The following is a 13,440-nucleotide window of genomic DNA, read 5'->3' on the forward strand; positions in this document are numbered from 1 at the left end:
GTTGTGCAGCCCCTCCGGAGCAGCCACTTCTCCCCGGGAATGTGTACAGGAGAAAAACTTCAGTGGGTGCCTTTCGTGCCGGGACCCAAGTTCCAAGCCAGGTGACAGGTGTAGCCCAGCCCTGAGTAGAGGAGTGCCCAGGTCTGCACGCCCCTGACACCCTTGCCGAGTGCGCAGGTGCTCAGCCAGACCCCCCTCTCCCTCGCCACGGGTGCGTGCGTGCGTGCGTGCGTGTTCCCACCGTGCCCTCCATCGTCAGGAGTTGGGCTGGCCCGTGAGCGTTGTGACCCTTCCGTGGGAGGCGGGTAGGTTCTTGTGTGAAGGACACCTTCTAAAAGACGGGGACACACCGCGCCCCACCCGGTTCCCCACACGGCGCCTCGGCTCTCCACCGCTGAGAAGCTTCTGTCGCCACGTGAATCCGTTTCCTGGCACCTAGAGGACACCTCACAGAGCCTACCCGGCCCTCGGCTGCGCAGCACACCCTGGTTGCTAGAAGCAGCCTTTAGTACGTCGTAATCTGGACGTTCTGCCGAGTTCATGCTAGCCTGTCCCTAGGCAGCCCCCGTGGTGACACGAGGCTCGCTCTGCCTCTCAGAAACCATTAGCTCCCTTTGTGGTTTGAGGGGTGCTTCTAATGACCCCCTGTGTGTCTGCACCTTCAGAAGCTTCCAGGTGGCAATTTGAGCAGGCAAGAAGGTGTTTTGAAAGGGAAGAGAGGTGGTGGCCAGGCAGTGGAGTGGCAAGGCCATCGCAGTGAGGCCCCCGCCCCCTCCCCCCATGGTAGTCCCGACTGTGGTGCGACCCGCGGGGCCTGCAGGCCACACTCCAGTGCCATCTCCTCTGGTTCCAGATAAGATCGAAGACGAGCTGGAGATGACCATGGTGTGCCACCGGCCGGAGGGCCTGGAGCAACTCGAGGCCCAGACCAACTTCACCAAGCGGGAGCTCCAGGTCCTCTACCGAGGCTTCAAAAACGTAAGCCCCGCATGAACGCCAGAGACGTCCTGGGGGTCTCCTCTCCACCTGCCAGCGCTGTGTAAGACGCCAGCGGGGCCCCCCACTGACGCTCCTCCCTTCCGCAGGAGTGCCCCAGCGGAGTGGTCAACGAGGAGACCTTCAAGCAGATCTACGCTCAGTTCTTCCCCCACGGAGGTGAGTGACCTCCCCCCAGACTCTCCTGGAGCAGCCTTCTCATCCCCCACCCACCTCTTCCTGTCCGCCGGTGCCCCTCCCCCCCCCCCACACACACAGGGGCGTGCTGCAAGAATTCAGCAAGTTCCAGAATTCTCTGAAACCTCAGCAGAAAGGAGCTCTGAAAATGGGCTGGAGCATACATGGCCCTCACTCTGGCCTACTCTTCTCCTTCCTTCCCCTTCCTTTTCCTTCCTTCCAGAAACACTGGTGTGTGAACTGGGCTTCCTGCATGCTGGGCAGGTGCTCTCCTGCTTCTCCCGCCATGTCTGTTGGTTGTAGGGAAGTAGGGTCCCACTTTATGCCTGGGCTGAGCCAGACCCTGGCCCTGCTGGCGTCTCCCTGTGTGGCTGGGGTGACAGGTGCACACCTCACCCAACCCCTGGGTGAGAGGGAGTCCGGTGAGCTTTTGTCCGGGATGACCGAGAGCCATAATCCCCCTCATCTCCACCTCCCAGGCAGCGAGGATTCAGCCTTGAGCCCCTGCTCCCAGCGTCTCTTCTCTTTCCGACAGGCAGGGCCTCTCCTCTGCAGTCCCCACCTCCCCCGGGAGCCTCCGTGCCTTCACCTGCCTTCCCTCCTTGTCTTGCAGATGCGAGCACCTACGCGCACTACCTCTTCAACGCCTTCGACACCACGCAGGCGGGATCCGTGAAGTTTGAGGTATGCGTGCCTTACGGGGTCCACCGGGGAGTCCCCTCGAAATCAGGGCCCCGGGGGAAAGGGCCGGACTCTCAGCTGCTCTCAGTCAAGACAGAAAATCGTCCTTTCGACAATTGTTCCCTAAAGACGTCAGGACAGAAGAGAAACCTTGCCTGCCCTCCATGGACATAGAGCTGGCCTGCTTTCTGTGCTTTCACATTCACTAACTCATTTTACCCCACGGTCACCCTGCCAGCTGGACTTGTAGGATTTAACACTGCAGCCGAGCAGGACAAACAGATTGAGTTCAAAACACTGGTAAGCGGTCAAGGAGGGGCTTGAACTCAGGGCGTGCTCCCACGGCCGCGCTCCCAGCTCGCAGAGTAGACGGCCCACGCCATCACCAGCCACCACTGCCGCCGCAGCAGCCGCAGCGAGGGCTGCGCCGCCCCCCGTGGAGGCCGGGGCGGGCTGGGGCAGGCGGGGCGGGGCAGAGGCTCTTCACGGGCTCCGCGCCCACCAGGGGACAGGGCCTCCGCGTGGTGCCCCCCTCTGACCCAGAGACCCCGCTTCCCCCCACCCGGCGGTTCCGAGGTTAGCGTCACTCTGGCCTTCTCCACCCCTTAGGACTTCGTGACCGCGCTGTCCATTTTGCTGAGAGGAACTGTCCATGAGAAACTGAGGTGGACGTTTAACCTGTACGACATCAACAAAGATGGCTACATAAACAAGGAGGTGAGTGAATGGGGAAAGGTGCCAGGAAGGCGCCGGGCCGTGGGGTGAGCGCCTCCCCCCTGGGAACCCCACGCCACGCGGCCGCACCGGCACCGGCTCGGGGTGGGGACCGGGGGACCCGTGGCGGGAGGGCGCACTGCAGGCAGCACCCAGAGTAAAAAGGCTCCCGGGGGAGACAAGATGGCCGCCCTTGGCTCACCGTGGCTGCCATCCCTTCTGCCCCAGAATGGAAGGATGGGGAGGTGCTGCCGTCCTCACAGAAGCCATCCTCAGCAACTGCAGACTCTGCGCTGCTGGACCCCAGGGGTTTAGCCCGTGGCCGGCCCGGGCGTGTAGCTCTGATCTCCCTTGGACGTGGCTGTGTCTCTCTGAAGCGTGGATTCGCCTCCTGGAGAGCCACGCACGCACGCACGGGGCCTCTGCTCGCCAGGCACAGAGCCTCCAGGTGTGCACGTCACCTCGCGCCTCGATCTCAGCCCTGCCAGGGCCTGTCCTGGTAACTAACGCTCAGAGAGCATATCCAGCCCCGTTCCTCATCACTGCAGTCCTGTGTTTGCTCTGTGTAGACCAAGGGCTTCCTCACTATCCCGGGCGCAGGAGACTCGGGCAGGCAGTCGCAGTCGGGCCGTACGAGGGAGAAGAAAGCTGGCAGGTTGGCAGAGTCCGTGATGGGGGGCCGGTTTGCAGGAGCCGCGGTCCCCACCAGCCAGCTGCTACATGGACACCGGTTCTCTAAGCTACTAGCTGCCAAATAACTGACTCCAGACAATTAGAACACCTGGATTCTCAACTTTAAAATCTTTCCACAAGAAATGTTTTAGCCCACCCAGATTGCTCCCTGGTAGATTCTAGTAATAATAATGATAATTGTTATTATTATTATTATTATTATTATAGATATGATAGAAGAAACAATACCTCCCAATCCATTTTATAAATCCCCAAATACCTTAATAATCAAACCAGGAAAAAATTCTTATAGAGAAGAAAACTATAAACCAGCATTTCTCATGAACGCAGACACTGAGAGCTTTAGCAATCTGAATGCAAATGGATCACAGCAATATATAAAAGGTTGGAATCTCCATGACTAAGTGAGGGGTATTGGGGGAACGCAGCGCCGGTTTAACAAAGATGTCACTGTAATTCACTATGTCAGCAGAATGATAAGAAAATAATACATCAACATGTCCTTGGCAAAAATCCAACACCCATTCTACCAAGAGCTCTCAGCTCTGAGAGTAGAGAGGCTCTTCCAGTCTGATAAAGGACATCTTTACATAGCCGCTAACATCCACCCAGTGGTGGTGGAAGAAGTCAGGATTGGAACAAGAAAACTGAGATCAGGAAAAGCTGAACAGAATCCACAGGCAAAAGAGTGGAAAGGAAGGATTAAAGCTGTCTTTATGTGTAAAGATAGGGCTGTATTCATGGAACATTCTAAAGAGGCTACAAAGAAACTAGAAAGAAGAAATGAGCTTAAGAAAGTAACAGTACATGAGTTATATTTGCAAAAATCACTTACAATTCTACATACATAATCAGCCAACAATTGAAAAAAATAAGCTAAATGTTTTTTCACTTAAAAGAGCTTCAAAGTAACTTGTGACAGATTCTGTGAAGTAGGTGAGACATTTACACGTGGAAAACATCATGCACACAGGGTAGAAGATACACACAGGTAAATGTAGATGCTCACAGATTCAACTTGTAGATTCAGGGAAGCCATAACCACAATTCCACCAGGCATTCTGCAGTCAGGGATAACTTGATCTGAAACGCATATGCCACAAGCCCCAAATGACCACAACAAACAGAACAAGCTGGAGGGCTGAAGCTGCTTACTTCACAACTTCATATAAAAAGGAAGTACGCGTGATAGTATAGTTGGCATGAAGAGAAACACATGTAGCTCAATGGATCAAAATAGATCATAGTAAGTGTGATCAGCACGCGTGCGACAGAAGGGAGGAGGAGACTCTCGCCCACGGAGGGGTGGCGTGCCGGTGAGCTCGCGGCGTAGTTAGCACGACTGCAGCAGTGTTGAGCTCGGTGTCCGTCACGTCTCTCTGGGCGTTAGGGGAAGCTGCGTGAAGGGTACACGTGAATACACTCTGTGTGAACTTGGCAACTCCTCTGAAAGTCTGCACCTATTAACAGGAGGTTGAAAGAGACCCTCGAGGGCGTGTTGACAGTCCTGGCTGCCGGTCCCTCTTCCTAACTGACAACCGCCACAGAATCTGTGGAGATTGAATCCATGTCAGAACGTTCTGAGTAACACGTAGCCCGCCCCCGACACGTGAATGGGGACCTGCGTGATGCCCCTCACTGGAGACCCGGGGGGCCTTCTGGCTCGCTAGCGGAGGCGGCCTGTCCCGGCGGCTTTCTGACTCCTTTCACCTGCCGAGGAAGGCAGCCCCGCGCCCGGTCGCTCAGGCCCCTCTGTGTCCGGCAGGAGATGATGGACATCGTCAAAGCCATCTACGACATGATGGGGAAGTACACGTACCCCGTGCTCAAGGAGGACACGCCCCGGCGGCACGTGGACGTCTTCTTCCAGGTAAGCCGTGCCGCGGGGCGGGGGGGGGGAGGGGAGGGCATCCCTTGCCTGGGTGGAGCCCTGGCAGCCACAGCTGCCTCGAGAACAGACCCCCCGGGGCCCACAAGGCGCAAACCCAGGGGAGCACAGGGAAGTGCACAGCCCGGCTGGGCGGGGCTGCAAAGGCAGAGACGGATCCCAGCGATCACGTCCTGGAAGTGTGGAGGAGTCAAGGGGAAATGAAGCTGGCGGCCAGCGTGGCTGCGGGATCCCAAAGAATGTCAGCGATGCCGGTCCAGTCCTCCCACCACACAGCCCAGAAGCCCGCCGTCCCCAGCCCCCACCCCCATCCCGCCGTGCCCGGTCAGTGACAGGGACGGGCCTCCCCTGCCAGTGCCCAGGCTGCGGGTTCCCATGTTGAAATTGTGGCCCTCAGAGCCAGTGTGGAAGGCGATGGTGGGGTAGTTAGGTCGTGGGGGTAAAGTTCCCCATGTCCTGGGGTGGACCCACGCTCTGGCCTTCCTGAGGGTGAGTGGCAGGAAGGGCAGGCCTGGTCGCTCCCCATGCTGTGACTCGGGTCTCACCGGCGATGGCTTCCCATGGTCACCAGTCACCCCCTGGGGCCCGCGGCAGAGTAAGCCGGAGACGGCACCATGCTCTGGGCCTCCAGAGCTGCGAACTGCGAGCTTCATGAGCTCCTTGTCCGTGCCAAGCACCAGCCTTGTATGTTTTGTTGCCATAGCAGAAAGCAGGCGAATGCGAAGCGTTAGGATGCTGGAGAAGCAGGGCAGCACTGTGGAAGAATCTCGATCCAGTTTGTTGTTTGGTTTGGTTGATTTAAGGAAGTGCATGCAGGCCACAGCGCTTCGGGGCCCAGCCAGAGGGGCCGGCCATGGGCCACCTCACGCTCAGGACCCGCAGCGAGCGCTGTGTGCAGATTGCCAGGGCCTTTCACTTTTTTGTGTGCCTTTCAGAAAATGGACAAAAATAAAGATGGCATCGTGACTTTAGATGAATTCCTCGAGTCCTGTCAGGAGGTAAGGAGAGACGTGGGATGACACCCCAAAGTCTGGGAACAGAGATGGGACCAGCACCTTGCTGTCCCTGTCCCCTCAAGGCAGAGCCCACAGGCACAGCGCCCACACAAGCCGGAGGTCCCCCCATCTCGCTCCCAGCCGCACGGGGCTGACTGCCCAAGCCCAAATGTAGCCGGGACCTAAAGACCCACCCGGCCTCCAGGCAGCTCCTCCCAGGCGTGGGGAGAGATTGGGAAGATGCGCTCTGGCTTCCCACCTGGGACGGGGCGGGGCAGCTCCAGGGGACCCGGGGAGCTCCGACCAGCCCTCCTCCCTCCTCTCTCCCCAGGACGACAACATCGTGAGGTCTCTCCAGCTGTTCCAGAATGTCATGTGACAGGGGAGTCAGCCGCCTGACCCTCAGAGACACTGTACTAAGCAACCACCTTGTTCTGACTTTACACACCAACTCTTGGGACAGAAAACACCTTTTACACTTTGGAAAACTTTCTAGGAACCCCGGCATCACGTGGCTCCGTTTCTGCCACCATTTCCTTCTCCCTTCGAGAGAGGAGAGAGACCAGCCGCAGTTTGAGTCTGTTCCGGAAGCATGCCCGCCTCTTCCGCGCCGCCCGCCGCCCTGTGGAAGGCCCCGCCGCTCGCACTCCCACAGTCGTGCCCAGCCTCTGCGTCCACGCCCCCAGCCCGCTGCCTCGAGTCAGGCCGCCCTGTGAGCCAGGCCACCAGAGGACCTGAGCCAAAGACACATCCTCTGATGCCGCCTGCGGTGGGAAGAAGGGCGTCGTCGGAACCATCAAACCCACGGTACTGGAAGCGACAGCATGGACACGTGTAGAATAGGACCAAGTTACCAAGCATGGCGCTATCTGATGACCCCAACAGCCCACATCATCTGTCTGCAGAGGCAAACACCAAGCATTCTCCCCTTCTCGCCGCCGGGCCAGGCTTGCGAGCCCCTTCACCGGGAAGGGTGCATCGCCGTCCATCCTTCCCCTCCGTCCCCCCCCCCCAAGCCCAGGCTGCATGCCCCTCCCAGGAAGCCCAGATGCCTGCAAACGCTGTACTTTTATACCATGTTCTAATCAATAAACAGAACTATTTCTTACATGTGCCAGTATTTCTTCCATGACTCCACTTTTCCACCTGCTCCTCGCAAGGCTCGACTCAAAGAGTGAAAAGACAAAGCAGGTGGTGAGCAGAACATTTGCAGGCATGTATTTGACATAGAACTTTGATCCAGAATATAGAAAGAATTCTCAAAACTCAATAATGGCAGGGGGAACCTAATGCTGAAAAGAACAATGGGTTGTACCAGAACTTTATCTAAAAAAATAGATACCTCACATCGATGGTATCTCTCACTAGATGCCAGAAGACATGGGGGAGGGAGGGCACAGCGCCCCAACACTGCCAGCCGCCCTGAGACCGGTCAGGTGGGGGGCTGGCAGGCCTCGGGGAAGCTCTGGTGGGGATGTGATCTGGTTTAACGGTTCTGGATAACAGGTGGCTGATTCTAAACAGCCATAAATGGAAAATCATTCCAATGTCTGGCCCTGTGTGAATGCACAAAGCAAACAATGGCATATCCACACAGTAAGGTGCAGCTCAGAACTAAGAAAAACAGGCACATTCCAAACAACCACACTGAGTGAAAGGATTCAGACCAAGGAGGAAACGCGTACTGTTTGTGTCAGGAGTAGGACGTTGGAGGAAATGCAGACTCATCCACAGCAACAGAAAACAGGGGGCACCCAGGATGGAAAGCCAGAGGTGGAGAGAAGCCAGGGAGCTCGGAGGAAGGAGGCAGTGCTGGGGCGTGGCAGGCGTGGTCATGATCTCGACAAGGCGGTACATCTCCAATGCAAGCAGGCAAACACATCCAATCGTGAAGTCACTTGAAAACTGGGTCTGGAGCTGGTGCTGGGGCGGGGGCTGGCGGCTCACGCCTGCTCTCCCAGCTACTCAGGAGGCCGAGATTTGAGCCAGCCAGGCAGGAAGTCCCAGGGACTCTTACCTCCAATAAACGACCAAAACAAAGCCAGAAGTGGCGCGGTGGCTCACGCAGGAGCACCCTAGCCTTGAGCAAACGAAGCTCCCGGACAGTGCCCAGGCCCTGAGTTTAAGCCCCAGAACCAAATAAAGAAAGAAAGAAAAAGAAATAAAAAAGGGGGTCTGGCGCCCCAATGCGTGTGACAACACCCCCTGGGCTCCGGGGGCCGCGGCCTCCACCAGAGCCGCCATCGTCCCCAGAGTCAGTCGTGGGGGGCCATGGTCCCACCTGTGGCCACCGCTTCAGTCAAGGCCCTGGTCTGTGCAGCGAAACACCCCACATCAACCCCTGAGAGGAGGGAAGATGTGGACCACCACTCGGTGGGTTCCTGCCCGGTCAGCCGGCTGCACACTGGGGGCCTGGTGTGGGGGGGGACACAGCCCTCTCTAAGACCCTGGGGGACACAGCCCTCTCTAAGACCCTGAGGGGACACAGCCCTCTCTAAGGGGGGACACAGCCCTCTCTAAGGTCCTGGGGAGACACAGCCCTCTCTAAGGTTCTGGGGGGACACAGCCCTCTCTAAGGTTCTGGGGGACACAGCCCTCTCTAAGACCCTGAGGGGACACAGCCCTCTCTAAGGGGGGACACAGCCCTCTCTAAGACCCTGGGGGACACAGCCCTCTCTAAGACCCTGAAGGGACACAGCCCTCTCTAAGGGGGGACACAGCCCTCTCTAAGGGGGGACACAGCCCTCTCTAAGGTCCTGGAGAGACACAGCCCTCTCTAAGGTCCTGGGGGGACACAGCCCTCTCTAAGGTTCTGGGGGACACAGCCCTTCCTAAGACCCTGGGGGACACAGCCCTCTCTAAGGGGGGACACAGCCCTCTCTAAGACCCTGGGGGGACACATCCCTCTCTAAGGTCCTGGGGGGACACAGCCCTCTCTAAGACCCTGGGGGACACAGCCCTCTCTAAGGGGGGACACAGCCCTCTCTAAGACCCTGGGGGACACATCCCTCTCTAAGGTCCTGGGGGGACACAGCCCTCTCTAAGACCCTGGGGGGGACACAGCCCTCTCTAAGGGAGGACACAGCCCTCTCTAAGGTCCTGGGGGGACACAGCCCTTCCTAAGACCCTGGGGGACACAGCCCTCTCTAAGGGGGGACACGGCCCTCTCTAAGGCTTGGGGGGCACAGCCCTCTCTCAGGCCCCGTGGGGGGGGGGGTTACCACCCTCTCTCAGGCCCCGCTGGGCAAGGAGGAGGACAGGAGGTTCAGAGCCCTGGCCACAGCCCGTCCCTCTACAGGCCACTGGGGACCACGCTGGCCTGAAGTCAGCAAGCAGGCTCCACTAGGAGAATCTGGAGAGGAGGGAGGACCGGGAGGGCGGCATCCGCACTCCTGTGCTGGGTGCAGAGCGAGTTGTCACCGCCAGATGGCGCCGAGGGGCCGGGGCCGCTTGGGATCCCTGGCGCGCTGGGGGAGCAGGGATGGGGAGCATGCTTGGGGACGTGCACTCTCCCTCATGCAAGGTCAGTGACGGCCCCAGGACGCAGACATCGTCCCTGTGCACCGCCTCCATTAGACACAGACACCAAGGAGCGTTCAACCCTCAACAGCAGGGCCAGGGAGACCCTGCTGTGCCAGGAGAAGCAGGATCTGCACGCACCAGGCCTCTCTGCATGGAGCGGGGATCTGTGCACACCCGGGGTTCCTGTGCATGGAGCGGGGGTCTGTGCACACCGGGGTTCCCGTGCACGGAGCGGGGATCTGTGCACACCGGGGTTCCCGTGCACGGAGCGGCGATCTGTGCACACCGGGGTTCCCGTGCATGGAGCGGGGATCTGTGCACACCCGTGGTTCCCCTGCATGGAGCGTGGCACACCCGGGGTTCCTGTGCATGGAGCGGGGATCTGTGCACACCGGGGTTCCTGTGCATGGAGCAGGGATCTGTGCACACCGGGGTTCCTGTGCATGGAGCGGGGATCTGTGCACACCCGTGGTTCCCCTGCATGGAGCGTGGCACACCCGGGGTTCCTGTGCATGGAGCGTGGCACACCCGGGGTTCCTGTGCATGGAGGCAGGCCCCACCTGCACCTGCACCCCGACTCAAGTTACCTGGTTTTCATCAAGAACAAACTGAAGATAAAATTCCCAGGGTTGCTGCTAGGAAGGGGCGGTGTCGATGTTTACAGCACCTGGCAAGCTTCAATGCTGGGTAAATAGTCCTTCCTGAGGTGTGGGTTTTGTCACAAAGATGGAAGCTTGTGGGCTCTGGAATCTTCCCTGGGGTAAGAGACTCAGGGTGGGGAGCCTGACTCAGAGGTCACAGGGAGAGCAAGAGGGCTGTGGGGCTAGAAAACCCGGAGAAATGTGGTCCAGCAGGCCAGACCAGCCTCTGGGGGAGCTGCTGTGGGCGGGGGCTGGGAGGGAGGGGGGGCTGGGAGGGAAGGGGGAGCTGGGAGGGAGGGGGGCTGGGAGGGAGGGGGAGGGCTGGGAAGGATGGGGGGCTGGGGGGGCTGGGAGGGGGGCTGGGAGAGAGGGGGGCTGGGAGGGAGGGGTGAGCTGGGAGGGAGAGGGGGGCTGGGAGGGACGGGGGGGGGGCTGGGAGGGAGAGGGGGCTGGGAGGAGGGGGGCCGGAAGGCTGGGGCAGGCCAGGTGGCATGACACTGTGCACCACAGCTGTGCCCCTCAGCAGGTAGATGAGGGAAAGGCGGCCTGTGTACACTGTGCGTGGAGTATGATTCCATCATTTAAAAACAACCAAAGAATTGTGCCACTGGCGGGCACCGCGGCTGGAACAGGAGATGTCCTGTAAGGTAAATAAGCCAGACTCTGAAAGGCAGAGACCCGAAGGCAGAGGGGGGACTGCCTGGCAGGAGGGGAGAGGCATGGCCACAAATACCCTGAGCTGCGTCTGAACCCCGCTGCCGCCTATGAAAATTCAACCTGTCGGAAAACAAAGGCTGGCGTCGGCTCCGGTGGCTGAGCAGCCCCGTGCTGAGAGCTAGGGGGTCTTCTCAAGATGGCGGAGAGCAGCCACCTGCTTCCCAGGCCCAGCTCCACACAGACGCTGCGGGTGGAAGCCATGGGGGGGGGCAAGTCATGGGGGGGGCTGGACGTGACTGGGGGCAGCTAGCAAGCACGGTGCTGACCCTCTGGCCTGGTCCTCCTCGGAGCCCCTCCTGCGCTGAATCAGGACAGGGGTTTCCTGGAGCCTCTGGAGTCAGAGGCCCGGTGACGGCCCGCGGTGGCGGAGTGTGCGGCGGGTCACCAGGGAGGCGGCTCTACCTCTCCGAGCTGCTCCTGTGCGCAGAACCAGCCCTGTCCTTTGTTCACCACGCGATCAAGGCCTCCGTCTTCTCTTCTGAAGCCCGAGGGTGGAGGGAGGTCTGAAGTTCACAGACCTCCCGTGAGGTTACTCGAAGGCGGCTGTTGGCTTGGAGTCTTCCCAGGACCGGTCCACCCTGGCGTCCACCCACCCGAACCCCGGATAGGCCTGGCGCCCGCGAGCCCTGGGGCCGGCATTCCTGCGGTGCTGAGCGTCGTCGGGAGGCTCAGGGACGCGGGAAGCACGGGAAAGCGGCGGGGTGGGCGAGCGAGGGCAGAGGCCGTGGGAAGACAGGGCTGCAGACAGAGCCCGTCGTCCTGGCGCACCAGGGCACGGCGCAGAAGGACGCTTTGTCTCCTCGGCCTCGGGCCCGGCCCGGGTGGGGGTGGGGTGGGGGGGTGCGCCCGGGTGCGCATGGGTGTGGGCGTGCACACGCGTGTGCGTGTGGGCGTGCATGTCAGAGCGCGCGCCAGAGCCGTCGCTCCCTCCGTGGAGCTGCACCATAAGGACGAGGGCCGAAGGGCGGTAAAGGACCGCGCAGGCCTTCCGCCTCCCGCGGGCCTCCGTGTCCTCCCGGGTAAAGTGGGCTGGCCAGCAGGGTGACACCGCCGCGCGGGGACGGGACCCCGGGGGGAGCACGGGTCGCGGCAGGCCCTGGGCAGCTAGAGGCCACCTCCGGCAGACCCGAGACCCGACGCAAGGTGTCTCCCTTTTCCCTGGTGAAGCAACAGCGCCTCTTCCAGGAAGGAGGGCACCGTGACAGGTGCTGGAAGCTTCTGAATTCACCGTGGCATCGGGGCTGCACGGGGCAGGAGCTGAGAGAGGGGCCCGGGGGGGGGGAGGGGGGGCTTTGGCTCCGGGAGAGGTGCGGTGCGGTGCTCCCTGTAGTTCACTCGGCCCCTTCGCCTTCGGGTCACCAGCTTCCTTTCCTTGAAGAGGAGTATTTAAGTGGATGCTGTGTGCCGTGAGAAGCCAGGCATTCACAGACGCTTCGTCTGCGGTTTGCCTTTCTCCCCTCACACCAAAGATGAGTGTTAGTCTACCCAAGTTCTATTCTCGGAGTCAAAGGCGCTGGGAAAACACAGGCAGAATTCACAGAAGTGAAACAAAGGCGGGACTGACTCTAAGCCAGAAAATTGAGCTCTTGGCCCATGGGTTGGGAAACATTGCCAGGTCCAGCCGGAGTCGGGCCCTGGGGGCCGAAGGGCTTGGCCTGAGGACGTCAGTCCAAGTCAGCAGCCTGGGCGCTCCCTGGGTTCTAGCAATCCTTGCTTACTCAAGAAGCGGAGACCCAGAGGATCACACTCCAAGCCCAGGAGACCCCCTCTCCAATTAACCAGCAAAACGCTGCACTGGCGGCATGGCTCAAATGGCAAGCAAGCTGAGTGAGAGCCCAAAGCCCTGAGTTCGAATCCTCTGTTCAAGCAAGAAAAGGAGGAGGCGGTAGCAGCAGAGGTGGTGGAGGAAACAAGCCCAGGAGGGAGGGAGGGAGAAGCTTCGGCCTCATAGCTGGCCTCCCGCCCTCCTGCTGGGGGCGGGGGGGGGGGAGTCTTCTCCAAGAGCACTGTAGCCCTCTTGGGTAATATCCGTGCACAATTCCTGCCAGTCATTGTGTTTGAATTTTGTTCTGTAAGCGTGGGGCCTTAGCTGTGTTATAAGTGGGGGGCGCCCCTGTCCCTGGTAGGAACAGTTTATTTCCCGGCTCCATGAGTAAATTACTGTTTATAGAGCTGAAACAGGCTCTGGCCTCAAGCAGGTGTTTTCCAGAGTTTAATCACAGATTAACCATAATGGTTACAGGGAACAGGGAAAGAAACTGGAAACGTGAAGGTGCTTAATGATGGGTTCAGCGGGGAGGCGCCAGACCAGGCCATTCCTCGCCTTCCTGCCAGGAGGATAGAACAGGGCGCAGACGCTGGTGAGCAATCATCAGCCACGGCTCTGGGAGCCTTCGATTTCCACCTTCTTCAGAAA

The 13,440-nt window shown here is 59.6% G+C and overlaps 1 protein-coding gene across 2 annotated transcripts in view; it reads left to right on the forward strand.

Moving 5' to 3' along the window:
• Kcnip1 (potassium voltage-gated channel interacting protein 1) overlaps positions 1 to 6,760 on the forward strand; it is a 168,462-nt gene extending 161,702 nt beyond the window's left edge. For both annotated transcript variants that reach the window (XM_048334172.1, XM_048334173.1), the window contains exons 2-8: positions 854 to 978; positions 1,086 to 1,155; positions 1,787 to 1,857; positions 2,464 to 2,571; positions 5,027 to 5,131; positions 6,085 to 6,147; positions 6,476 to 6,760. In XM_048334172.1, coding sequence (XP_048190129.1) covers positions 854 to 978; positions 1,086 to 1,155; positions 1,787 to 1,857; positions 2,464 to 2,571; positions 5,027 to 5,131; positions 6,085 to 6,147; positions 6,476 to 6,523 — 590 coding nt within the window. In that variant the 3' untranslated portion in view covers positions 6,524 to 6,760. The remainder of the gene's footprint in view (positions 1 to 853; positions 979 to 1,085; positions 1,156 to 1,786; positions 1,858 to 2,463; positions 2,572 to 5,026; positions 5,132 to 6,084; positions 6,148 to 6,475) is intronic.
• Positions 6,761 to 13,440: the final 6,680 nt, after the last annotated feature.

This window comes from Perognathus longimembris, chromosome 25, assembly GCF_023159225.1.
Source record: "Perognathus longimembris pacificus isolate PPM17 chromosome 25, ASM2315922v1, whole genome shotgun sequence".
Taxonomy (NCBI): Eukaryota; Metazoa; Chordata; class Mammalia; order Rodentia; family Heteromyidae; genus Perognathus; species Perognathus longimembris.